Here is a 27,400-nt window from a genome sequence, read left to right as displayed (position 1 = left end):
CCCTCCCTAATCCTCCAACAATGCCTTTTTTCACCCAGAAAGGGAGGAGGAGGGGACCCTTTCTCATGTCTTTTAAACATGTAACGACTTTTTAAGACAGTTTGGTTCTTTCTTGTTTTATGTATTCATGTAAGGATTTGTATTTTGAGATTTCTGTCAGCAGCGAACATCCACATCAACGGTGAGACCTTGAGGCCCTGGTCGACATATCAGTCCCTACCATCAAAAGATTGATGGCAACTGACTCTTTTCTTCCTACAAGAGACATTTATTGCTCCTTTGGCCTTTTCTTTCTCCAAGAAGGTGGATTGTGTGTGGTTTTAAAGGAAGAATGCTGCATCTATGCTGACTATCTGACATTGTACAGGACTCAAAGAAAAACTAAGGACTTAACTTTGATATGATTTACAAGCTATTATAGTTGTAGTTGGTATAATTGCATTAGGATGTATAATTTTACCTTGTATTCTACCTATTTTTGTTAGAACAATTTCTAAAAGTTTATCTTTACTGGCTATTGAAGAACTCGAAGATGATTACACCCAAACTGCACCTAACAATTCCTGCCTGGTTGACGAAAAAGAAATAGACAAGGATAGTATGGCTAATATCTGTGTTTACACCACCATGAAACCGACTGATTGTCTGGTCCTACAAAAAAAAAATAAAAACAGAGGAGATGTTGCGATATTATGCCATATGAACCCCTTTATGAAACTGTTTATGAAATTACTTATGTGCAAATATAAGCATGAGCAAGAAATTGCTTATGTGCAAAAATATCAGCATAGGTAAGTCTGGCTAATTGTTATCATGTAAGCAGAAATCTGTTTGATGCCAAGGTTACAAAGATGTTTGCCAGTAAATGTAACAACACCTATGAGATAGCCACAGAACATTCCTTCTCTGATAAGGTCAACTTCACAGAGCTTCAAAAGAAGTTTGCTCCTACACACAATTATATGAGATTTATTAGTATGTAGTCAGGATGTCTCAAGATGTATTTCTGTTTGCTGTACCACGTAGGCAAAAAGCAGAGAACAAAGAACCACTTCATGGTAAAACTCCTCCCAAGAATCATGATCTTTCTCCCAAAATCATAGGCTTGTGGATGTGCTTGTAGTCACGTGTTCACGTGTTGAATATATGCTAATATGTAACCACCCCTGCTTACCTTCTGTAACCCACCCCTAACCCCTAATCTTAATAAAAGGGTTGTTTCGAGCTAGCTCGGGGCTTGCTCACCCCGAGGAGAATTGGACTCTGCTTATTCATTTCTCACTCCGTCTGGCGCGGGGATTGCACAGACCCTTTCGTGGCGAGCCCGCTGGCCGCGAGAAAAGCCACAGGGGAGGTTGACAGGCAGGGACGGATAGAGGGAGAATCCGCCCATTTCAGGGAGGAAAAGGCTGGGAAGGACCAGGGATTCCTCCCCATTTCATCTCCAGGGGATTCTGGGATTCTCTCTAATTGACTTAATTAGGGGTTTAATCAGGAGGGGAGGCCCTCTCTCTTCCCCACCTCCCCCTCCCTGCAGATGTTTCATATGAAGATGGGGCTACAATGGGGGTGGCAGCAAAGGGGGGAGCCTGGGGTCACTTGGGCAGAAATTGTGTGAATTCTCAGAAGGAAAAGTGCGGTCAGGAATAATAGCCTGTCAAGCCTCCAACTAATGAACCCAAAGGAGTCTGCATGGGGAGCCCAGAAGGATCATCTCCGACTGGAGGGAGGGAGGGTCCAGTTCACGCTGAAGTTTTGAAGGGAAGGAGTTCATTAAGTTGATAGGTTCATCTCAAGGACTTAGCTCCACCTTCCATCCAAGTACGGATGGAGTTTAAGAACGAGCTAACACAATAATAGAAAATACCTGAGATCAGTGGTAGGTTTCAAAAAATTTTACTACCGTGCATAGTAGCAAGGAACTCCGCCCCTTTTAAAACAGCCACAGGGGTGGAATTTGTCCCCATGCCTGAATAGCCTTGGGAACCCCCCTCCACAGTGAGCCTAACAGAATGGGTGGGTGGGTGGCTTAAAAAATGGGTTGGGGGATGTAAACCTGGGGTGCTCCCTCCCCAAGGGGGGAATGGGAAGGAATGGCCCCCTCCTTCCCTTCCCTTCTGCAATTTCCCAAAACTTGGAAAAATTCTGGACCAGATTTTAGCATTTGTGTGTGCTTTTGTGTTTGATTGCAATCCTTTTTCAGATCACTGCCCAAAATCCAAAAATTTGCTATATCCACAGCAAGGAGATATTGTTCAGGCAGGTTTTTTTTTTTTTTTTTAAAGAAACAAATAAAGAATTTTTAAAAAACCACCTATAAATTGCAGGAAGGGCTGAAATGAGGGAAGAAGAGGAGAAACTCACCTGCAGGTGATTGGATGGGAGTTGCTGGAAGGAGAAAAAGACCCAATCAGAAACCTTCATGGGCTGGAGGATTCAGGGGGTCCCCCTCCCCATCAATAGCCCATAATAAGTTGTGTGAGCTTCACTTATAGCCCCCCAAACAAGAGAAGCTGCCACAAATATTCCTCTTGGCCACCTGCTAAGCTTGATGAGAGGCCTACCCTAGATGGCCCCCTCCCCACAACCTCCCCTCCATCCCCCCAGACTCACCTTTCTTGCTCTTCAGGTAGGAGAAGAGCCCCACAGCCAGGAAGGCCACTCCTATCACGGCCCCCATGATCCCCGTCCAGAGTTTGCTCCTGGCAGAGCTGGAGGAACAGGGCTCTGGGGAAGGAGAAGGAGCCTCACCTGAGCAGGAGGATCAGGCCCACCTTCCCCCAGGAGGGTCCATTATGCCTCTCCCCACAGAGAGGGTCTTTCCTCCCCTTTTCAGGGCAGGAAGGGGTCCCCAGAGCAGGAGGGGAGGGAGGGGAAGGACTTACCCCACTGAACGGTGATGGGGGCCTCCAGGCTCGAGTGTTTCACCTTGCAAGTGTAGAGGTCCCCCCACTGGGGCTGGGTCTCCAGCATCACCTGGAGCTGGTAGGTCCAGTCTCCGTTCTGGAGCTCCTCCCCAAAGGCCACACCCTCCTTCTCCGGCTGCCCATTCTTCAACCACTGGATCTCGATCTCCATGGGGTAAAAGCCCATTGCGGTGCAGAGGAGGATGGTGTTGTGGGAAGTGGGGTCCATCTTGGTGGGGGAGATGGTGACGGTGGGCTTGGCTGGAGGGAAGGAGGAGAAGGAGACACAGGAGGGCCCAGAACAGAAGACCAAGTTGGTTAGTTCAGGCCAACATCCACTTTTACTCCTGAAAATATTATATCTTTTAAGTCAGGGGTGAAACGCTAGTGGTTCACTCCGGTTCGGGCGATAAAAATAAAAAGTTACCGGTTCGGAGCAGTATTTCTGACGATCAGCTGTGCCGCAAGGTTACCTTTGCTAGAAAGCAGGAAAACTTACTTTCCAGTGAAGCTAAATCGCGCAGTACAGCTGATTCCTCCCCCCCTCGCTGTTTTACTTACTTTCCCAAGCCTCCTTTTGGTGCGCACTGCGCATGTACACACAGGGCATGATTTGTGCACACTGCGCATGCGCACATAGTGTGTGCTTGACATACAGTGTACATGCGTGCACAGGACATGCGCAACCAGCGAACCAGCAGCAAACCGGTTCAGAATTCACTACTGGTGGAATGGATCCAGAGGGGATCTTTGGGAAAGGGAAGGTGGGAGCAGTTGGAGGCTGAGGAGATCAGGCAGATCCCAGGATCACAGCAGAGAAATGGAGGCTGAATTAATTCTGGGGAGAGTTGAGGAAAGGTTGAGAGCCTCTCTTGGTGGCCAGAGAAAAGCTTTGGGCTCTCGGGGGAAGGAGACGCCCGGATCTCTCCGGAGGGAAAAGTCAGCTCAGAAGTCAAAGAAAAACAGAAAGAAAATTCCCCCAAAGAGACTCAAGAAACATCCTGTGATTTCAGGTCCCCTAAACTGGAGCCGGACCAACAATTGGCTCTAAATACACAGAATATTCTTTTAAAACAAAAGAAATAAAAGACATTGGGACTAAGAAAAACAGAGGCAATATTCTTGGCCTCTCCTTTGAAATATTTTCATTGTAGTAAAAATGATACTTTTGATGGAGGATTTCACAGGAAGAAATTACATTAATCTGAATGAAATTCAGGATCATTATTTTGAATTTCTATTAAAGTCAACATTTTAATATAATATAACAACAGAATTGGAAGGGACCTTGGAGGCCTTCTAGTCCAACCCCCTGCCCAGGCAGGAAACCCTACACCATCTCAGTCAGATGGTTATCCAACATTTTCTTTAAAATTTCCAGTGTTGGAGAATTCACAACTTCTACAGGCAAGTTGTTCCACTTATTAATTGTTCTAACTGTCAGGAAATTTCTCCTTAGTTCTAAGTTGCTTCTTTCCTTGATCAGTTTCCACCCATTGCTTCTTGTTCTACCCTCAGGTGCTTTGGAGAACAGCCCGACTCCCTCTTCTTTGTGGCAGCTCCTGAGATATTGGAACACTGCTATCATGTCTCCCCTAGTCTTTCTTTCCATTAAACTAGACATACCGAGTTCCTGCAACCGTTCTTCATATGTTTTAGCCTCCAGTCCCCTTTTTTTTATTATTATTATTTATTGAATTTTTATACCGCCCTTCTCCCGAAGGACTCAGGGCGGTGTACAGCCAAGATAAAACAAAACGGTACAAATATACAATTAAAATACAAATAAAAAACTTATTTTATAATTGGCCTAAAAAACTTTAAAAATATATAAAACTAAAAACCCCATTAAAATTAGTAATAAAATTATAATAAAATTATAACCCATAAAATTTAGGCCAGCCCCGCGCGAATAAAGAGATGTGTTTTCAGTTCACGGCGGAAGGTCCGGAGGTCAGGTATTTGGCGTAAACCCGGGGGAAGTTCGTTCCAGAGGGTGGGAGCCCCCACAGAGAAGGATCTGCCCCTGGGGGCCGCCAGCCGACATTGCTTGGCGGACGGCACCCTGAGAAGTCCCTCTCTGTGAGAGCGTACGGGTCGGTGGGAGGCATGAGGTAACAGCAGGCGGTCCCGTAAGTACCCAGGCCCTAAGCCATGGAGCGCTTTAAAGGTAGTAACCAAAACCTTAAAGTGCACCCGAAAGGCCACAGGCAGCCAGTGCAGTCTGCACAGGAGCGGTGTTACACGGGAGCTACGCGAAGCTCCCTCTATCACCCGCGCAGCTGCATTCTGGACTAACTGAAGCCTCCGAGTGCACCTCAAGGGGAGCCCCATGTAGAGAGCATTACAATAATCCAAGCGAGAGGTAACGAGTGCATGAGTGACTGTGCACAGGGCATCCCGATCAAGGAAGGGGCGCAACTGCCTAACCAGGCGAACCTGGTGGAAGGCCCTCCTGGAGACGGCCGTCAAATGATGTTCAAACGACAGCCGTTCATCCAGGAGAACACCTAAGTTGCGCACCCTATCCTTTGGGGCCAATAACTCGCCTCCAACAGTCAGCCGCGGCTGCAGCTGACTGAATCGGGGTGCCGGCATCCATAGCCACTCCGTCTTGGAGGGATTAAGTTTGAGCCTGTTTCTCCCCATCCAGACCCATACGGCTTCCACACACCGGGACAGCACTTCAACAGCTTCATTGGGGTGGCCCGGGGTGGAAAAGTACAGCTGAGTATCATCAGCGTACAGCTGGTATCTCACCCCAAAGCCACTGATGATCTCACCCAACGGCTTCATATAGATGTTGAACAGAAGGGGCGAGAGGATCGACCCCTGCGGCACCCCACAAGTGAGGTACCTCGCGGCCGACCTCTGCCCCCCTGTCAACACCGTCTGCGACCGGTCAGAAAGATAGGAGGAGAACCACCGATACACGGTGTCTCCCACTCCCAATCCCCCCAACCGGTGCAGCAAGATACCATGGTCGATGGTATCAAAAGCCGCTGAGAGGTCTAATAAGACCAGGGCAGAGGAATAACCCTTGTCCCTGGCCCTCCAGAGATCATCCACCAACGCGACCAAAGCTGTCTCCATGCTGTATCCGGGTCGGAAGCCGGACTGGAACAGGTCTAGATAGACAGCTCCATCCAGGTATTGGGGTAGCTGCCACGCCACAGCACTCTCTACAACCTTCGCAACAAAGCGAAGGTTGGAGACCGGACGATAATTTCCCAAAATAGCTGGGTCCAGGGAGGGCTTCTTGAGGAGGAGTCTCACCACTGCCTCTAATCATCTTTGTTGCTCTTCTCTGCACTCTTTCTAGAGTCTCAACATCTTTTTTACATCGTGGCGACCAAAACTGGATGCAATATTTTAATAGATTTTCACAAATAAATCCAGAGATTTTGGTCCTGTCCCTGAACCAGAGGAAGGAAGGAAGGAAGGAAGGAAGGAAGGAAGGAAGGAAGGAAGGAAGGAAGGAAGGAGGGAGGGAGGGAGGGAAGGGAGGAAAAGAGGAGGGGAGCATGGGTTTTGGTATCTTTGGGCAGTTGATGAAGCCCCTTTCCCTGAAGGGAAAATCCTCCCAGAGACCCTCAAAAGGAAGGAGGAGGGAGGGAGGGAGGCCCTGAGAGGACCACAAAAGAGAGAGACACACACAACCCCAACACAATTGTCAGGGGATCTTTGGGCCACTTTCAGGGATTATTAAAAATCATCAGAAAAATTAGTACATGGAAGTGAGGAAATTTCCATGTTAAATATTGCTGGAATGAGAATTATGTCAAATATGCCAGACAACAAGAATGTTGAATTGATAGTAAGAAATAATTCAATGTTGAATATTGTCAATCAGGGGATTATTATCTCCAGGGAAACATCCTCTTTGGTAGTAAAAATATTTCAAACTATCTCTCAAATTTGGGAGAATATCATTTATTTATTTAGTAAATTCTAATATCCTATTACATGGATGTGATGATCCTCCTAGCTTTGCTGGGAAGAATTTAGGAGTGAAAATGAGTTTTGCCTCCAGACTGAATATGTGGAGAACAAAATCTCTGTCGGTTCCCCTGAAATAGTCAATAATTTAGGGCTGGTTTTTTTCTCTTAAGGGAGAAACATTTTATTTCATTCTATGGCAACAGATTATTTCTGGAGAACCTCCTGGGCTCCCAATGGGAACCTCAGACTTTAGCAGTTCTTAAGTGAAGATGATTTAAAGATTTTTCAGTTTCCATCAAAGGAGTAAAATTTCCCTGGAAAGGCCAAATGGCAAAAAGTGCAGCTGGAATTTTTGATTTGCACAATGTTTGGCCTCTGAAACCCCATCAGTTGATAGAAATAAATAAAATTATTATTCCACAGAGAATGTAAATTACACCAACAATTCTAGGCGATCTGCGAGGAATCTGGAAGAGAGAATGAAAGAATCTGAGGCTTCAGGACTGAATGGAGGCCGGATTTCTTTCTTATGACCCCAAATTCAGTTTTAAGGTTTGTGGGAGTTTTTGGAGTCTCCCCCCCCAAATCAGGAGCCTTCCCAGGAAGGAAGACGGAAGGGATTTGGCTGCAGGGGAAGCTGAGTCTGGGACCAAAAAGGGGGTTTCAAGGGGGCTTTTCTCCCAGACCCCCAAAATTGGCTGAAGGAAATTTCTCAGTCTCTGAATCAGCTTCTGCCCAAGGCAGAGGAAACGCCAGACCAGGATTCTGGGTGATTCGGGTTTGATTCATAATTATAAATTCTATCTGGATTGATTGATTATTAATTATTTTAATTTAATTTATTTATTTTATTTATTATTTACTGTAGCTTATTTATTCTGTTCTTTAGTTTATTATTTATTTTATTTTATTATCTATGTATTTATTTTAAATTGTGTTTATTTAATTTTTCATTTATTTCATTTTATTTTTTTAAATTTATTTAATATCATATATTTATTTGTTTTACTTCCTTACCTACTTACTTATTGGATTTAGAAGATGCTGGAGTGGAAATGACTGAGAATAAAGAGTAAAGAGAACTAAGAGCTGCAGAGAAAAGAGACCACCATCCGCTTTCACTGATTCCCTTTGAACATTCATTGTTTTAATCCTAAAATCCCAAAGGCCCCCGAGGGGGAGGGAGCCCCCCACTTACTGGCCTTCCGGAAAGGGGTCCAAATGGGGCTCTGGGGCTTTGCTGGGGGGGCCCAGAGGAGGAGGCGGCTGTGGGGCTGCTCAGAGCCCTGAATCCCCCTTTTAATTAATGTTTTAGTTAATTAATTGATCTTTTAATTAATGTTTACTACTGAAGTTTATTCATCTTTGCCTTTGAAATCTGAAATTGCATATAGGCTGTTTTTGTGGTTTGATGTTTTTTCTGTGCTGCCATCCAGGATCCCTCTGGGAGCTTTTAAAGTTGGTGAATGAATGAAGTGGATCCCTTGGAGGGATCGAATCGAAGGGATCCCAGATTCCGGGCAGGAGGAGATCTTGGGAGGAAAAGGGAGAGTGACGGGAATGATGCTCGGAGGAGGAATTTGAGGGAGGAGAATAAAAAAGGAGAAAAATCTTCATCCGGGAGAATCTTCATCAATCCAGGGAAGGAAAAAGGGGGTCTCGGGATCCCCTCCCCTCCAAACTCCCCCCAGACTCACCTCTCCGGCCAACCACAGAATTCCTCTGGAAACCCTCGTAGTTGTACCGGCAGAAACGATCCACAGTGGCCTTCTTGATCTGCAGGAGCTGCTTATCTCTGTTCCAATAATCCGCATCCACCTTCCCAAACTCCGTGACGGCCTCGACCTCCCCGCGGTCGCTGTCGAAGCGGAGATATTCCTGCCGGTCGTAGAAGTAGCGGTCCAGGTATCTCACCCGCTGCGTCCCGTTGAAGAAGCGGCACTCGGACTTCCTCTGGTGCAGGAAATGGGCTGCAGGATGGAGGAGGAGGAGGAGGAAGGGCGTCAGGAGGGACTCCAGGGCCCATCGCTCCCAGCCATCAGTAGAGGGGGGGGGATCTACGCGCGGAGGGAGGGTGGCTGGAGACCTTCCTTGGAGAGACTGGAGGAAGACGCCCCCTGGAGGAGGGAAAAGGAACTCTCTCATCCCAGAAATAAAGAGAAATAAAGAGAAATAAAGAGGGGAGGGAGGAAGAAGAGGGGAAGAGGGAGAGGGGGAGGAAAGAGGGGAGGGAGAAGAGGGGAGGGAGAAAGAGGGGAGGAGGAAAAGGGGAGGGAGGAAAGAGGGGAGGGAGGAGGGGAGGAGGAGAAACTCAGCTGGAGAAAGAAGAGGGAGGAAAAGGGGAGGAGGGGAGGGAGGAACACTCTCTTCCTTTGGGGGAGGGGATATGGGAGGGGCACAATGAGGACATCTAGACTGACTCTCCGGGGTCTCCCAGTCCTTCAACCCCACCTTCTCTGAGGAACTTTTCTCCTTCCCCAGAATCTAGCCCCTTTGGATTGGAGATTCTCGGGAATCGCAGCCAGTGGGGGTTCAACTTGTTTACTACGGGTTCTATGGGCGTGGCTTGGTGGGCGTGGCAGGAAGGATCCTGCAAATCCCATTCCCACCCCATCAGCTGGGACTCGGGAGGCAGAGACTAGATGGGGCAGGGCCATTTTTTACCGGTTCTCCAGAACTGCTCAGAACCTGCTGAAACCCCCTCTGGATCACCCCTGTTTCTCCTCCCCTCCCCAAAGACCCCTGCAGCCCCCAGAGCCTCTGGGGGTCTCAACCCCTCACAAAGGAGTTTTTGAGAGAGCACGAGGAACAACTCAGAGCCCCAAACTCTACTCACCCTCCCTCCTGGTCCCGATGGAGCAGTGGGGGATTAGGGTGGTTGGGGGGTTCTTGGTCTCCTCTCCAAATTCAGAGTCTCCCCAGAAGGGACGGAAGCCCCCCCCCTTTCCTGACCGTCAAAGCCTCAATTCTGAGATTCACAAGAAAAAAGGAAGTTTCTGAAGAAGCCAAAAGACTTCAAGGTATTGGTTACCACCTTTAAAGCGCTCCATGGCTTAGGACCGGGCTATCTACGGGACCGCCTACTGCCGGCTTCTATCTCCCATCGTCCGGTACGCTTCCACAGAGAGGGACTCCTCAGGGTGCCGTCAGCCAAACAGTGTCGGCTGGCGGCCCCAGAGGAATTCTCTGTGGCTCAAACCCTGTGGAACGAACTTCCCCTCGACTTCGACAATTACCTGACCTTAGGACCTTCATGAACTTAAAACTTATTTATTCCGTATGGCTGGACTAGCCTGATTCTTATTTTTATTGGATGGGAATTCTTTTTAAATTTCTGTTTTGATAGAGCAGTTTAATGTTTTTTTAAATTCAGAGTCTCCCCAGAAGGGACGGAAGCCCCCTTTCCTGACCGTCAAAGCCTCAATTCTGAGATTCAGAAAAATATTATTATTATTATTATTATTATTATTTTGCTCAAATGCCTCTTTTTCCTTCTGGGGATTCAGGGCTGGAAATGCCTCAGTTTCCCTCTTTCGCTTCTCCTTCCCTTCCTCTTTCCATGCAGCCCCCTCCCACCCAGGCACTGGAGGGGGGGCGGGAGAGGCTGCGACCCCCACCTCCGCTACAATCGGGGAAGGGGGGAAGGGTATGAGGGAAGGAAAGGGGAGGAGACCACGCAGAGATCCAAGATGTTGGAGGCTCTGGAGACCCATCGGCTTTCTCCCCCCCCCTCCGGGGTCCTTCCCAACCACCTCCTCCCCCGCCCAGCCCCTTCCTTACCGGGGGTCTCCTTCCCCCCTTCGCTTCCGGGGATCCTGGCTAGCGCCCCCACAATTAGCAGCATCAGGGGGACCCCAGGGAAAGCCATGGATGCTGCCCCACAAGCGCCCCAATGTGGGAGGAGAAAGACACGGAGGCTCCCAGCCCCAGAGGCGGAATCGGGGGGTCTGGATTGGGGGGAGGAGGAGTTTTCCTCGCACTTCGGAATTGGGAGTTTCCAGGAAGAGTAGGAGGACCAATGGGAATTCTCCTTTCAGCAGCGTCATCGGTCTCCGGGCAGAGCCTCCCTTGACTTCGCCCGATGGAGGAGATAGTTCCCCGCAGAGAGAGAAGCGGAGAAAGTGGGAGGGGGAATAAGTTCAGTCTTGGGGGGCTGCATTCTAGGGGGTGTTTCATGCCAGCTCCGGAGGGGAAAGTGGACTTCCTTTTGCGCCCCCCCCCCAATGATTCTCCTCCAATCTCCCTTTCTCTGAGCGCCTGGAGGGGCCGACTAGATGCCCTTTTAATTCCAACAGTGCACAGAGGGAGCCCAGGTGGGACTTGCCGAGGCTCCGGTAGGTCAAAGCGGACCCAGACCTCGAGGGGTCCTTCTGGGTTCCCCCCCCCCCGCTCAGTCTGGAAGGAGGGAGCCCCCAGCAGCTGCACCGGGTGACAAGGGGGGAGGCGCAGCCCCACAGCCAGCCAGGACTTGGGGGTCACAGACTCCCCCCAATCCGAAGGGAAGCCAGGAAAACCCTCAGCTGACAGTCCATGCAGGAAGAGGCGGAGGGGATCTGCAGGGATCCCTCCTAATCCCCCCGGATCCTCTCCCCAACTTCCCCCTCCCTTCACGGGGGAATCTCCGTAGGGATCTCTTGGCTTCACAAGAGAAAAGGGCGATTCCCTTCCTTGAAACGCGCGTCTCTCTTGCTCGGAACGTCTGGACGAAGCGGCTCCATCATTCCTGCCGGTTCTTCTTTGCCAGGGAACTCCACCTTTTGCCTGCAAGGCTCGGGAGAGAAAAGGGATTTGACGGGGAGAGAAATCCGCCCTGGGACTCCCAAGTCCTAAGAATCCGGACTCTGAGATCAGCTCCGTCCTTCTGGAGGGGAGTTGGAGGAAACCTTTTCCCGAAAGAAGAAGAAGAAAATATCCATATCCACGGATGTTTCTAAGAGGATCTGAGCGAATTTTCTTCCTTGTAAAAGGTTTCAATATTATTTTAAAAAGGATGGAAGGGTGGACAGTATATCAAATTAAACAATGAATTTATAATTTATAAAATAGCTTGTAATTTTAAAAGGAATTCTGGGGACCTCAGTGATCCCGTTTCCTCCATTATAGGATTACAGCCTTTTAACCATCACAGTCTGGAAATCTTCCCTCCCCCCAAACTACCCAAAAAACAGACATTCTCTTTCTTCTACTCCTCTTTCACTACATCCACAGAAAATGTTTTTTCTAGTCTTTGGAGGAGATTCGGGTCCAGTGAGTTATGGAAAGGCAGCTTAGACAGATCCTGAATTCCGGATTCTGTTTGAAGAGCTTTGTGGGTCCAGAGGTGGGCTGGGTCCTTTCCAGGGATGGGGGGGCTGGAGGGGTCAAACTCCCCCCTGGCCCAGCACCAGCCTCAGCAGGCCTGAGCCAGATCCCCCCCCCCCCTGCAGCTGAAGGAGGCGGCAGAGTCCGAATCTGCCCCACAGTTGTGTATCTGGACACAGCCAGTTGCACAAAGTATCCCCAGATCCAGGCAGCCTCTGTGGGGAATCCATCCCTCCCCTGACCCAGGCAGAACTTGTGGGCCCCTTTCGTGCTTCCCCTCCCCCCAAATATTGCGCTTTTCTCTGAGTTGTCTCTGCCATCCCCAGACACACAAACACATACAGAGTTTCTTTCTCCAGCCCCCAACAGCTGCAGAGGCGCTTGGGCTTCGCTTCCCCAGCCTGAAGCGTTGGGCTCCTCCAAAGCGGAACTGAGGAACTGGCCAGGATCCAGCAGGCAACAAGCCTCGAATCTTCCTCAGGGCAGCCCAGGGACTCTCCTCCTCCTCCGCCCCATGGCTGAGCCTCCAAGTGGGGCAGCCACAAGGTCCTCTGGCCCACCGGAAGTGGCCGAAGGACCCAAATTCTCCCCCTTTGGACCCCTTGTGTGGAGACCCTCCCTGCTCTCTGGGGGAGGCTCTGATGGAGGAAAGATGGAGGGAAAGAGAGGAAAAGGGGGACCAGCATGGAGGGGGAGGGACTCATTTGAAGGAATTTATTTATTTTTTATTTGGATACCCTCCCTTCTCGGAGGACTCAGGGTGTAGCAATAAGTAAAAAATTCAATATATAAACATTAAAAAGAAGTTAAAAAGAAATATTATAATGTGGCTGAAATTTTAAAACAGTTTAAAATATTAAGACATAAATACCCCAATAAAATTTCAATCCAGTCCCGCTTGAATAAATAGGTGCGTTTTCAGCTCACCGAAAGGTCCGAAGATCAGGCACTTGACGTAAACCAGGGGGAAGTTAATTCCAGAGCGTAGGAGCTCCAACAGAGAAGGCCCTGCCCCTGGGGGCCGCCAACCGACATTGCGGGGGGGGGAATGGGGGGGAAACACTGTTCAGGAGACCTGGAGGAGGGGGAGGGGGAGGGGTCTCCCCAGAGAAAGTCTATCCATGGGTGGCTAAGCATCCACACCAACTTGAAGGCATGTAACCATCATCAAACAACCTGATTATAGTTCTCTGGTCCTTTCTCCATCAGTTGAAGCACATTGAAGAAGATCGTCCTTGACTTACAATGGTTCATTTAGTGGCCGTTTGATGTTGAGTTTGGGGGGCTTCCAATGTATCCCCATCATGGCTCTGTGCTTCTTTTCCCCCTTTTATATTGACCCAAATGCATTTAAGGAGGTTCTTCAGCTTTGTTCTGTTGTGTTTCTAGAGTGGTTTGGTTATTTTTTATATATAACTAGAAGATTACCCAGCGTTGCCCAGGTATTTATTTATCCCAATCTTGTATTAGACAGGAAAAAGGAATGAATTATATCTTTAGTGTCAAATCAAAATCATTTTATTTACAGGGTTTTAAAAGTATAAGCACAGTATACAGATTATGAAGTAAAATATTATTGAAATGAAGTATAATATTAATTTAAGACAAAACTTGATTATAACCAACATTTGTAGTTTCACCTCCAGGAGCAAGAATAAATAAACTCTGTGGTGAACCCCCCCTTGAGCAAGCAACATAAAGTTTTCCGTGGGAGAAACATGGTGATCTCAAATCCCCTCCACAGGACTTCATAGATTTTCCCTGTGACTTATTGATCCTGATTGAGAATGCAAGTCTCCATTTTTTTTCAAAAAATTTTCAAATTTCAAAGCCTGAAATCTGAGATTCAGAAGAAAAACGGAAGTTTCTGAAGAAGCCAAAAGACTTTTGCTTAAATGCCTCTTTTTCCTTCTGGGGATTCAGGGCTGAAAATGCCATTTTGTTTTCATTTATATCCCAAGACTCAGGGCGGCTTACAGTGTATAAGGCAATAGTCTCATTCTATTTGTATATTTTTACAAAGTCAACTTATTGCCCCCCCCAACAATCTGGGTCCTCATTTTACCTACCTTATAAAGGATGGAAGGCTGAGTCAACCTTGGGCCGGGCTTGAACCTGCAGTTTCCCTCTTTGGCTTTCGCTTTTCCTTCCCTTCCTCTTTTGAGGCAGCCCATTCCGACAATCTCAAAACATCTGGAGCAGCCTTGAACACCCTGGGCATTGACAAAATCCCCCTCAGTCAATTGCGGAAGGCAGCTCTGCTTGCAACTGCTTAAAACCTGCCTTCGTGGCTCCTCTGCCCGGAGACCGATGACGCTTCCAGAGTTCCATTTTTCATTGGTTGGGCCGAATGTTCGACTTTCTGGCAGTCAGAAATAGAGTTCCGCGCCGCTCCCCACCCCCGTTCTTCCCCCTCCCCCTCCCTCCCTCCTCGCTTTTCTCCTTCCCTCCCCCTCCCTCTCTTCGCTTCCCCCTCTCCCTCCTCCCTTCCCCCACTCTCTTCCTTTTATTCCTCTCTTGCATTTCCCTTTCACTCCCCCCTCGCTCCCTCCCAGCCCCAGTTTTCCCTCCTGCTCTACCTGGGCAGCCTTTCCTCTCTCCTGACCCAAGACTGGGGGTCGGGCTTCCTCAGGCACCAGAGACCGGCAGGAAAGGGGGGATCGCTCCCGGGGGAGGAGGGTAAAGAGGGCTTGGAGACCCCCAAATTCCTCCCTTGAGCCCTGAGCCTCAGGAAGGTGGGAAAGGCTAAAAGGTATTTAGAGGTGGGGGAAAGGACCAAGGAAGGTGAGACCCCCTCATTGCCCATCTTTAGGGTTTCCACTCCACTCTAACCTTGTCCCCTCTCTCTGGACAAGGAGAATTGGGTTCCCACGAGGTCTTCCAAATGGTGGGAACTGAGAAAGGGGGGAGGAGGAGAGTTTTGGGGAGATCAGGGAAGGCTAAGAGAGGAATGGGAAGTGTTACCTTATGCCTCCCACCGACCCGTACGCTCACACAGAGAGGGTCTTCTCAGGGTGCCGTCCGCCAAGCAATGTCGGCTGGCGGCCCCCAAGGGAAGGGCCTTCTCTGTTGGAGCACCTACCCTCTGGAACGAACTTCCCCCTGGTTTGCGTCAATTACCTGACCTTTGAACCTTTCGCCGTGCATTGAAAACGCACTTGTTTATCCAAGCGGGACTGGCTTAATTTTTTTATTTTTTTTTATTTTTTTTTATTTTTTTAATTTTAACAATTTTAATTGGGGTATTTTATTATGGGTCAAATTCGACGGTTTTAATTTGTGGCCACTTATAGAATATGTTATTTTAACTGTTGTTTTAATTTGTATATTGTACTGTTTTAATCTGGCTGTACACCGCCCTGAGTCCTTCGGGAGAAGGGCGGTATAAAAATCTAAATAATAAAAATCTAAATAATAATGAATCTTTTGAGGGAGGCGAGATCGAAGAGGGCCTGAAGCTTCACCCTCCTTCGGCCTATTCAGTAGCCCAGGTGCTTCCTGGTGGTCTCCCATCCTCAGGCTAACCAGGCTGATCTCTCTCAGCTAGGTGGGGGCATTGGAGGCTGGGCAGCTGTTGAGGGCAGAGGATAAAATACCAGCTAATGGTTGGAGATACCAGATCAGAGCCCCAACCTTCTCCCAGCTGCAGCAGGCAGACATCCCACAGGTATCCTGAGATGCCCCCAATCCTTTCCTGGAATGGAGGGGGGGCTGGAGGGGTCAAACTCCCCCCTGGCCCAGCACCAGCCTCATCAGGCCAGAACTGGGTCCCCACCTGCAGCTGAAGGAGGCAGCAGAGTCCGAACCTCTCCCACAATTGTGTGTTTGGAGACATCCAGTGACACAAAATTGGCCCCAGATCCAGAGAGACTCTGGTGGGACTCCCATCGATCTCCTGATCAAAGCAGAACTTCTGGGCTCTTTTCATTCTTCCCCTCCCCCACAAGACTTTCATCTTCTCTGAGTTCTCCCTGACATCCTCAGACACACACACACACACACACACACACACACACACACACACACACACACACACACAGAGTTTCTTTCTCCAGCCCCCAACAGCTGCAGAGGCTCTTGGGCTTCGCTTCCCCAGCCTGAAGCGTTGGGCTCCTCCGAAGCGGAACTGAGGAACTGGCCAGGATCCAGCAGGCAACAAGCCTCGAATCTTCATCAGGGCAGCTCAGGGACTCTCCTCCTCCTCCGCCCCATGGCTGAGCCTCCAGGTGGGGCAGCCACAAGGTCCTCTGGCCCACCGGAAGTGGCTGAAGGGGCCCTTCCAGAATACCTGATGCTGGTTCTCTTCTCCTTTCTCCATCAGTTCAAGCACATTGAAGAAAGTAGTCCTTGACTTATAACGGTTCATTTAGTGACCATTTGAAGTTACAATGGCACTGAAAAAAGTGACTCTTCACCTAATAGTCCTTCTTTTTAAAATATTTTTATAGCTTTGAATGGTTTTTTTAACACTTTCATGTAAATACCAGTTTTTATTTTTGTTGTATGTGAATCAGAGTCATTTGTTGTGAGATGGGTGGCTACATAAATTTCATAGATAGATATGATAGATAGATAGGATAGATGGATGGTTAGATAACCCTAACCTTTATATTTTTAATATAAACAGAAACAGTAGAAGCACATTTGTTCACATCAGTGTGTTGTCTGTTCCTTGCAGCCTCTTTAAATAGGTTCCAGTTTTTGCCCTTGAAGGAATCTCCTCGTAGAGCCTCCATAGCTTCTGCCAGCCAGTCTCCCTAGTTCTCTACCGGGTCCTCTCTGATTAACCGAGGCTTATATGGGGACAGGAGCATCCCAGAGAGAGGATGGGAGGAGCCAGAAGGAGGGGGAGGGGCACCCTTCAAATGCTTCCTGGGTGTGAGAGAAGGCCACCTCCAGGGTGTCTCCTCCCCTGGGGGCAAAGCCCACATATGGATGGGAATGAGGGAGGTTTTGTCTGCTGGGTTTCCCAGGAACCTCTTTGATCTTCCACCAGGCGCAGAACCTGCCTCCCAGTTGAGGTCGGGGGAGTCAAAGCTTCCTACAGGCCTTCGCTCATTAACAAAAAGTTCATCTATTTCCTCTGGTTGGTTGGGAGGCTCATAATATGCCCCCATGGCTTCCTCCTTCTTTTCCCCCCTTTCATATTAACCCAAATGCATTCAAGGAGGTTTCCGTCTTTCTTCTGTTGCGTTTCTATAGTGGTGGGGTTATTTTTTATATATAGTGCAACTCCACTGTTTCTTTTGAACACTTTGAATGTGAAGATATTCAATTTAGTAGCTGCAACAGTGAAGTACAATGGGCAAGAACACAGAGTGGTAGCTGATTGGTTGAAGAGTGTGGGCTCCTCCATGAGGTAATCTGTGCTAGGATTGGTTGCTGGGTGGAAAGGGGGCGTTTCCCCCCTCCCCCCCGCCTTTTTCTTCTGGGCGCTGTTTGAGATTTACCTCAGGATGTTCCTGCATTCCTGACTATCTTCTCTGCTGTGAATGTAGATGCTAAATACATTTATATTTATATCAAACTGCAAGTTTGTGTCCGTGTCTCCCACTTCCTTTGGACAGCAGCTGCGCGATTCCTCCACATTAACCCTCTTCAGTTCGACCTTCCAGTCGTGGGTTTCATCCCATGAAGTTTCAGTGATTGGAACGATGTCACACCTGCCTTTGGGGTCCACCGTCACCACGTTTCTTACTCGTACTTTGAGTATCCCTTGTGGACCACGGTCCAAGAATCCCAATTTCTCTCAAGAAAACCACCCGCTAAGCCAGGCTTGACTTTCAAGGTGCTGCCTTCCCTCCTTGGATGGTTCCCTTTATTGGGAGAACGGAAGAGAAATCCACCTGTGCCCCCAACTCTTTGACTCCCATCCCCACCGGCTCCAAGTCACCTTTCATTCCTCCCCGCATAAAAGAAGGAAAAGGGATAAGAATCTGTGAATTTCATTATTTCTTTAAGCCCCTCAGTCACGTCTTTGATAGTTGCTCCTGGGAAACAACCAACCAGCCTAGTTTGACTGTCTATTGTACAAATTGCAGGTTCAGTTCTCCTGAACAATAAATCCTCTAACATCAACACAGTTTTTTTTCTTAAGGAAATCTGATTTATTTCCCCTGCCATTGGTGTTCTTCCTTCTCCAGATGCCCACATACTATCTTGCAAGGGGAGGTATTGCTGACAGGATAGAGTGACAGGTCCGCCCAGCATCCCTGGGGACAGTCTAGATGGTCTCCAATCCGCCCTCCCAAGAAAGGGAGGCCCTGAAAGGAAGTTGAGGGGGGGATCTCAGCAGGAGAAGGTCCAGGCTGCCATTCTCCTCCCCCCTAAAGAAAAAATATCCTTTTGCATCAGAGAGCAGGATTAATTCATGAGTGCTGTAGAAAAAGAGATGGGAAAGAAAATTAGAATATAAAGAGAAACTCTTAGTGTAAATAACATATTTTTCTTCCTTTTCAGCCCTCACCCCCAGGGCAGGCCCACACTGCAGGGGGGTGGTTGACAGACAAGGACAGATAGAGGGAGAATCCGCCCATTTCAGGGAGGAAAAGGCTGGGATGCTTCATATGAACGGAGAAGATGGGGCTAGGATGGGGCTGGCAGCAAATGGGGGAGCCTGGGGTCACTTGGCCAGACGTTGTGTGAATTCTCAGAAGGAAAAGGGGTGTCAGGAAGAACAGCCTCTCAAGGTTCCAACTAATGAACCCAAAGAAGTCTGCATGGGGTGCCAAGAAGGATCATCTCGGACTGGAGGGAGGGAGGGACCAGTTCACAGTGAAGTTTTGGAGGAAGTTCATTAAGTTGATAGCTTCATCTCAAGGCCTTAGCTCCACCTTCCATCCAAGTATGGATGGAGCTACAGAACGAGCAAACGCAATGATAGAAAAATGCTACCTGAGATGCTATGTTAATTATCAGCAGTTTAGCTGAGCAGATCTCCTGCCATTTGCTAAAGAGGCCTATAATACCACAGTGCATAATAGCACAGGACTCATCCATTTTAAAACTGGCCACGGGGTGGGTGGGTGGAATTAAGGTAGATTTCTCAGAGGTCATCTAGTTCAACCCCCTGCTCGAGTAGGGGAGACCCTGCACGTTTATACCATCAAGGAGGAGACCCTAAATACCATTAGAATCTGAGCTCTGAGAGGAAGGGAGGGAGGGAGGGAGGCCTGAATACCCTCAGGAACCCCCCTCCACAGTGAGCCTAACAGAATGGGTGGGTGGGTGGGTTAGAAAATGGGTTGGGGGATGTAAACCTGGGGTGCTCGCTCCCCAAGGGAGGAATGGGAAGGAATGGCCCCCTCCTTCCCTTCCCTTCTGCAATTTCCCAAAATTTAGCGTTTCTGTGTGCTTTTGTTTTTGATTGCAATCCTTTTTCAGATCTCTGTAAGGAAAAGCTGCCCAAAATCCAAAAATTTGCTGTATCTACAGCAAGGAGGTTTTGTTCTGGCATGTTTTTTTTTTAAAGAAACAATTAAGGAATTTATACCTTGTAGGAGGGGCTGAGATGAAGGAAGAAGTGGAGAAACTCACCTGCAGGTGGTTGAATGGGAGTTGCTGGAAGGAGAAAAAGACCCAATCAGAACCCTTCATGGGCTGGAGGACTCAGGGGGTCCCCCTCCCCATCGATAGCCCATAATAGGTTGTGTGAGCTTCACTTATAGCCCCACAAACAAGAGAAGCTGCCACAAATATTCCTCAAGGGGCCCCTCTTGGCCACCTGCTAAGCTTGATGAGAGGCCTCCCCTAGATGGTCCCCTCCCCACAACCTCTCCTCCAGCCCCCCAGACTCACCTTTCTTGCTCTTCAGGTAGGAGAAGAGCCCCACAGCCAGGAAGGCCACTCCTATCACAGCCCCCATGATCCCCGTCCAGAGTTTGCTCCTGGCAGAGCTGGAGGAACGATGCTCTGGGGAAGGAGGAGCCTCACCTGAGCAGGAGGATCAGGCCCACCTTCCCCCAGGAGGGTCCATTATGCCTCTCCCCACAGAGAGGGTCTTTCCCCCCCTTCTCAAGGCAGGATGGGGTCCCCAGAGCAGGAAGGGAGGGAGGGGAAGGGGCTTACCCCACTGGACGGTGATGGGGGCCTCCAGGCTGGTGTGCTCCACCTTGCAAGTGTAGACATCCCCCCGCTGGGGCTGGGTCTCAAGCATCACCTGAAGCTGGTAGGTCCAGTCTCCGTTCTGGAGCTCCTCCCCAAAGGCCACACCCTCCTTCTCCGGCTGCCCGTTCTTCAGCCACTGGACCTCAATCTCCACGGGGTAAAATCCCGTCGCGGTGCAGAGGAGGATGGTGTTGGGGGAAGTGGGGTCCATCTTGGTGAGGGAGATGGTGACGGAGGGCTTGGCTGCAGGGAAGGAGGAGAAGGAGACACATGAGAGACACAGGAGGGCCCAGAAAAGGAGACTAAGTTGGTTAGTTCAGACCAAGATCCCTTTTCACTCCTAAAAGTATGTTTTGAGTGTCTGTGGAGACTCTCAGCCATCCAGGTCATGGTTGTGCCAAAGGTGCTTTTTTGCAAAAGGCAACTGGATTTTGTTTTCCATTAAGATATTTAAGGTGTGGGTTCCCCCCCCATAATAAGCCTATTTGCATCTTGGATCATTAAAGATCTTTGTGCAATAGCTAAAAAGAAGGGAGTGGCTTTACAAAGGGAAAATCTTGACTATTTGTTTGAACAAGAAATGCAAATTCTGGATGAGAAAAAAATATTTCAGCAAGAAAATGGATGGAGCATTTTTAAATCAGTGGAAATTGAAAAGTTTCAATTCAGAAACATCTTCAACTCCTATAGACTAATTTTCGTAAGTAAAGAAGGAGGCTATCAGATGGCATGAATCATTTTTATGGCCCAACCATAAATTTTAGACAAAAATATACTATGAACATTTGGAGGTTCCAATTTGACCAGATGGGAGTTGCTGGAGAGAGATTTTAATTCAATTCTGGATCCACTATTGGATCGGAAAAAGATTTTCTTCTTCTTTTTAAACCCTCCCTCCCTCCCCCCTCTCACAACTTTCTCTTTCTGTCCATCTAGGAATTTAATTTAATCAACCTCTCAATTTAAAACAGCAGGAATGCACAATACATTTTATCTGCCTCTCACTGTGATATTCAAGATTTATTTATTTTTTAATTTTATTTTTTTTCCAAAATGTGAACAATAAAACAAAATAGCTCTTTATCTTTCCCTCTCACCTTTACCCAAACCCCCCACCCCCCATCCCGGACTTCCCAGAGCAAAATACAGGATATAACATTTAACAATCCTAAGCTAAACTACGCTAACTATCCATAAGCTCCCATCCCACCCCTGGAGCCTTAACTCCCCTTAAGAAAAGAAAAATACGGAGACCATTCCTACATTCTATTCATTCATAAGATATTTGATACTTCTTGGTCTGATATTTGATTTGAATATAGTCAATCCATCTTCTCCATTCTAATATGTATCTTTCTTGTGAATAGTCTTTCAAATACGCTGAGATTTTTGCCATCTCTGCTAGATTCGTTACTTTTAATGTCCACTCTTCAATAGTAGGCAAGTGTTCCTTCTTCCAATATTGCGCTACCAATAGTCTAGCTGCTGATATTAAATTTAAAATCAATTTACTCTCTATTACTGTACAATCCGTAATTATACCCAGTAAGAACCACTGCGGAGGAAACATTATCTTCTTTTTCAAAAAGATTTATTTTTAATATCAACTTGGATGCCTAATGCAGTAAAAAAAATGTGACCCAGATTTACATTTTTCTTTCCAATCAAGCTCCCATCGAATTGATGCTCATTTTGGATAAAAATATTAGTGAAAGATGAGAAGTTGATGCACCTTTGCTGGAGTCCATTGAACAAGAAACAAGACTCAGATGTGATTTTGTCTCAGACAAATTGAGGCTGAATTAATTCTGGGGAGAGTTGAGGAAAATTGAGAGCCTCTCTTGATGGCCAGAGAAAAGCTTTGGGCTCTCGGGGGAAGGAGACGCACAGATCTCTCCAGAGAGAAAAGTAGCTCGGAATTCAAAGAAAAACAGAGAGAAAATTCCCCCAAAGAGACTAACTAAAGAAACATCATTAGATAAATTATATAGTAGAAGTGAGGAAATTTCCATGTTAAATATTGCTGGAATGAGAATTATTTCAAATATGCCAGGCAAGAAGAATGTTGAATTGATAGTAAGAAATAATTCAATGTTGAATATTATCCATCAGGGGATTATTATCTGCAGGGAAACATCCTCTTTGGTGGTAAAAATATTTCAAACTATCTCTCAAATTTGAGAGAATATCATTTATTTATTTATTTACTAAATTCTAATCTCGTATTACATGGATGTGATCATCCTCCTAGCTTTGCTGGGAAGAATTTGGGAGTGAAAATGAGTTTTGCCTCCAGACTGAATATGTGGAGAACAAAATCTCTGTCGGTTCCCCTGAAATAGTCAATAATTTAAGGAAGGAGCAAAAGCTCAGGATCTCCCCACAAAAGTCTTTCTCTCTTAGGATGGGGCTGTTTTTTTCTCTTGTGGGAGAAACATCTTATTTCATTCTGTGGCAACTGATTATTTCTGGAGAACCTCCTGGGCTCCCAGTGGGAACCTCAGACTTTAGCAGTTCTTAAGTGAAGATGATTTCAAGATTTTTCAGTTTTTATCAAAGGAGTAAAATTTCCCTGGAAAGGCCGAATGGCAAAAAGTGCAGCTGGAATTTTTGATTTGCACAATGTTTGGCCTCTGAAACCCCATCAGTTGCTAGAAATAAATAACATTATTATTACAGAGAGAATGTAAATTACACAAACAAATGTAGGCGATCTGCAAGGAATCTGGAAGAGAGAATGAAAGAATCTGAGGCTTCAGGGCTGAATGGAGGCCGGATTTCTTTCTTATGACCCCAAATTCAGTTTTAAGGTTTGTGGGAGTTTTTGGAGTCTCCCCCCCAAACCAGGAGCCTCCCCAGGAAGGAAGAGGGAAGGGATTTGGCTGCAGGGGAAGCTGAGTCTGTGACCAAAAAGGGGGTTTCAAGGGGGGCTTTTCTCCCAGACCCCCAAAATTGGCTGAATGAAATTTCTCAGCCTTTGAATTGGCTTCTGCTCAAGGCAGAGGAAACGCCAGACCAGGATTCCATGTCATTCAGGTTTGATACATAATTATAAATTCTATCTGGATTGATTGATTGATTATTTATTGATTATTTTAATTTATTTTATTGTTTATAAAAAGGGCCCCTGCAATTAGCAGGAACCTCACAAAGCCACAAAAAGCTGAAAAACCAAATTTCACACTTTACAACACAACACAACAGACTCACACACACACACACACACACACAAAATATAGCTTTGTGAGATTCTGTGTGTTTGTGTAGTTAGAGTGAAACACTACAGAAACACACCTAATCTCAGAAAGCTGCACAAATATTTTATTATTTTATTTATATTTTTAGATCGGGGTCTCCAACCTTAGTAATTTTCAGGTTTGTGGACTTCAACTCCCAGAGTTCCTCAGCCAGCAAAGGCACATGGATTGCAGGAAGGCAGAATTAGTTGCAGCTAAATGCAATTGATTGGAGAAACCGAAGGAAAGCGAGCGTGAAAGGAGCTTGCTTAATTGAGTAAGTGAGGAGGGGGGATTGGGTGGGCCAGAGGAAAAAAAGTTTTTAAAAGGCTCCTCTGAGGATCCCAGCTGAAGTTGCCTAATAGCAGCCCAGAAGCTCTTAACTCAGCTGGGATTAGCTGAGGAGCCTTTTAAAACCTTTTGGTTTAACAACCTCTGCGGCCGAAGAGATTGTTAAAAAACAAAAAACAAAAACTTTTAAAGGGTTCTGATGATCCCTGCTCAGCCACGCGATCATCAGAGGGTTTTTTTTTTCTTTTAAAAGCCTTTTTTTCGGCTGAAGAAAAGAGGCTTTTAAAAGTAAAAAACCCCACAAACCTCTGATGATCAGAGAACCAGTTCAGGGGTGTGGCCGGCCAGCCATTACTATCGGTTCTCCGAACGCCAGAAAATTTTTACTATCGGCTGTACAGAACCGGAGCGAACCGGGGACAACCCATCACTGATGGGATCCCAGATTCCGGACAGAAGGAGATCTGGGGGGGGGCTTGGGAGGAAAAGGGAGGGTGATGGGAATGATGGTCGGAGGAAGAATTTGAGGGAGGAGAATAAAAAAGGAGGAAATCTGCATCTGGGAGAGTCTCAATCAAGGAAAGGAAAAAGGGGGTGTTGGGATCCCCTCCCACAAACTCCCCCCAAACTTCCCCCCCCCCGACTCACCTCTCCGGCCAATCATAGGACCGCCCTGGAGAACCTCATAGCTGTACCGGCAGAAGCGGTCCACGGCGGCCTTATAGTACTGCAGGACCTGCTTGTCGCTGTTCAAATAGTCTGCCGTCGCCTTCCCCAACTCCGTGACGGCCTCAAACTCCCCGCGGTCACTGTCAAAGCGGGCAAACTCCTGCCGGTCATACAATTTCCTGTACAGGAATAGCATCCGCTGCGTCCCGTTCAGGAAGCCGCACTCGTACTTCTCTTGGTACAAGAAATGGGCTGCAGGAAGGAGGAGAAGGAAGAGAAAGGGCGTCAGGAGGGACTCCAGAGCCCATCGCTCCCAGCCACTAGGAAAGGAGGAGGGTCCCAAGGACCTTCCCTGAGAGACTGGCGGAAGATGCCCCCTGGAGGAGGGAAAGGGAATTCTCTCAGTACCCAAGAGGAAGGCAGACTTGCTGGGGGGTCTGGAGGGTGGGGAGGGAAGGGAAGAAAGGGGGAGGGGAGGAAAGAAAGAGAGGGAGGAAAGAAAGAGAGGGAGGAAAGAAAGAGGAGGGAAGGAGAAAAAAGGGGGAGGGGAGAGTGGGAAAAGGGAGGCAGGAACCAAGAAACTCACCTGGTCGAGTAGATCTCTCTGCAGGGAAAGCTGGATTGAAAGCGGACGGACTATGGAGGAGGGGCTGAGGGAACTTTCTAGGTAATATCCACACTTCCCACTCTCTCTTCCTTTGGGGGGCGGAGAATATAAGGAGGAGGCATAACGAGGACATCTAGACTGACGCTTGTGGGGTCTCCCAGCCCTTCAACCAGGGGTGAAATGCTCCCGGTTCGGACCTGCTTGCGCGATCCGGTAGCGATGGCGGCTGCTGGTTGGAGGACCAGTAGCAAAAATCCCTGGCCCCGCCCCCGCCTCTGCTGAGCCTCACCATCCGCAGAGGGTTTTTTTTTACTTTTAAAAGCAGGTTTTTCTTCAGCCAAAACATGCCTTTAAAAGTAAAAAAAAAATTATTCTAAAAAAAAGCCTTTGAGGATCCCACCCCTCAGCTGAGATCTTTTGCTCAAATGCCTCTTTTTCCTTCTGGGGATTCAGGGCTGGAAATGCCTCAGTTTCCCTCTTTCGCTTTTCCTCCCCTTCCTCTTTCCATGCAGCCCCCTCCCACCCAGGCACCGAGGGGGGCGAGACAGGCTGCGACTCCTACCTCGGCTACAATCGGGGAAGTGGGGAGGGGTCCCTCTCCGTCCTCCTGGGGGGGTATGTGGGAAGGAAGAGGAAGGAGACCACGCAGAGATCGAGGCTGTTCGAAGCTCCGGAAACCCATCGGCTTTCTCCCCTCCCTCCAGGGTCCTTCCTCCCCCCCCCTCCCAACCCCCTCCTCCCCCGCCCAGCCCCCTCCTTACCGGGGGTCTCCTTCCCCCCTTCGCTTCCGGGGATCCTGGCCAGCGCCCCCACCAGCAGCATCAGGGGGAGCCCAGGGAAAGCCATGGATGCTGCCCCACAAGCGCCCCAAAGGGAGAGGAGAAAGACGCGGAGGCTCCCAGCCCCAGAGGCGGAATCGGGGGGGTCTGGATTGGGGGAGGAGGAGTTTTCCTCGGACTTCGGAATTGGGAGAATTCAGAAGGAGCAGGAGGACCAATGGGAATTCTCCTTTCAGCAGCGTCATCGGTCTCCGGGCAGAGCCTCCCTTGACTTCGCCCGATGGAGGAGATAGTTCCCCGCAGAGAGAGAAGCGGAGAAAGTGGGAGGGGGAATAAGTTCAGTCTTGGGGGGCTGCATTCTAGGGGGTGTTTCATGCCAGCTCCGGAGGGGAAAGTGGACTTCCTTTTGCGCCCCCCCCCAAATGATTCTCCTCCAATCTCCTTTTATCTGAGCGCCTGGAGGGGCCCGACTAGATGCCCTTTTAGTTCCCACAGTGCCCAGAGGGAGCCCAGGCTGGACCTGCCGAGACCCCGGAAGGGCAAAGCGGATCCAGAGCTCGAGGGGTCCTTCTGGGCTCCCCCTCCCCGCTCAGTCTGGAAGGAGGGAGCCCCCAGCAGCTGCACCGGATGACAAGGGGGGAGGCGCAGCCCCACAGCCAGCCAGGACTTGGGGGTCACAGACTCCCCCCGATCCGAAGGGAAGCCAGGAAAACCCTCAGCTGACAGTCCATGCAGGAAGAGGCGGAGGGGATCTGCAGGGATCCCACCTAATCCAGCTGGATCCTCTCTCACCAGTTCCCACCCACCCACACGGAGGAATTTCCGCACGGATCTCTTGGCTTCACAAGAGCACCAACGTGCCTACCGTTCCTGTCCTAATGTTCCCTTTGATTGTATCCAATCAAATACCTATCTATCTATCCTCTGGTGGCTCAACAGACTAATGCAGTCTGTTATTAACAGCAACTGTTTGCAATATTGCAGGTTCTAGTCCCACCAGGCCCAAGGTTGACTCAGCCTTCCATCTTTTATAAGGTAGGTAAAATGAGGACCCAGATTGGGGTCAATAAGTTGACTTTGTATGTAATATACAAATGGATGAAGACTATTGCTTGACATAGTGTAAGCCGCCCTGAGTCTTCGGAGAAGGGCGGGATATAAATGCAAATTTTAAAAAAATGATGTCAGTCAATCAAATCCAGCTTGGCCTGCCAGGTTTCCTCAAATCTTTCAAATCCACCTTTCAATGAACAGCTCAATAAAAATTTTAGTATTTGTAGTTCAGTTTGCTTTAAAAATCTTCAAACAGCTCAGCAGATATTTCCAAGCCTCCAAATCGCCTGCTAGGATAAACTCAAGGTCAAATAGCCTTCCAGGTGTTGTTTGCTTTCTCTCCTTTCATCACTTTCACTCAAATTTCCCACACGTTGTCCTTCACAGGCAGAAATTCTCCAGCTTTTCCTAAAATATCTTTCCCATCGGAAAGCAGGAAAGACGGCAGGATTAACTCAGGAGGAGAGGGGGAGACAGGGAAGAAAATAATATTATCATAGAATATAAAGT

At 48.1% G+C, this 27,400-nt stretch overlaps 3 protein-coding genes and 1 pseudogene across 5 annotated transcripts in view; 1 reads left to right on the top strand and 3 right to left on the bottom strand.

Moving 5' to 3' along the window:
* Positions 1-10,773, bottom strand: part of LOC131192815 (H-2 class II histocompatibility antigen, E-S beta chain-like) — a 33,451-nt pseudogene extending 22,678 nt beyond the window's left edge.
* The window catches only part of LOC131192803 (rano class II histocompatibility antigen, A beta chain-like), a 161,197-nt gene extending 135,454 nt beyond the window's left edge, over positions 1-25,743 (bottom strand). The window contains exons 1-6 of one of the 3 annotated variants that reach the window (XM_058172334.1): positions 25,038-25,742; positions 24,431-24,703; positions 20,217-20,498; positions 19,947-20,060; positions 19,686-19,709; positions 18,138-18,526 (exon numbers count right to left, since the gene is read on the bottom strand). In XM_058172334.1, coding sequence (XP_058028317.1) covers positions 18,513-18,526; positions 19,686-19,709; positions 19,947-20,060; positions 20,217-20,498; positions 24,431-24,703; positions 25,038-25,191 — 861 coding nt within the window. In that variant the 5' untranslated portion in view covers positions 25,192-25,742 and the 3' untranslated portion in view covers positions 18,138-18,512. Of the gene's footprint in view, positions 1-18,137; positions 18,527-19,685; positions 19,710-19,946; positions 20,061-20,216; positions 20,499-24,430; positions 24,704-25,037 lie in introns of those variants that run through there. The other 2 variants (XM_058172336.1, XM_058172335.1) reach the window with 2 other exon arrangements.
* Positions 1-27,400, top strand: part of LOC131192675 (uncharacterized) — a 371,955-nt gene that overhangs the window by 327,978 nt on the left and 16,577 nt on the right. The window lies entirely within an intron of this gene.
* Positions 400-25,990, bottom strand: LOC131192809 (H-2 class II histocompatibility antigen, E-S beta chain-like). The gene is made up of 6 exons (XM_058172353.1): positions 25,820-25,990; positions 8,546-8,818; positions 2,886-3,167; positions 2,614-2,727; positions 2,365-2,388; positions 400-651 (listed from the first exon to the last, which is right to left on the bottom strand). The coding sequence occupies exons 1-6, from the start codon at positions 25,902-25,904 to the stop codon at positions 605-607; spliced, it is 825 nt and encodes a 274-aa protein (XP_058028336.1). The 5' UTR covers positions 25,905-25,990; the 3' UTR covers positions 400-604.

Source organism: Ahaetulla prasina, chromosome 2, assembly GCF_028640845.1.
Source record: "Ahaetulla prasina isolate Xishuangbanna chromosome 2, ASM2864084v1, whole genome shotgun sequence".
Taxonomy (NCBI): Eukaryota; Metazoa; Chordata; class Lepidosauria; order Squamata; family Colubridae; genus Ahaetulla; species Ahaetulla prasina.
This window is presented reverse-complemented; position numbering and strand designations above follow the sequence as displayed.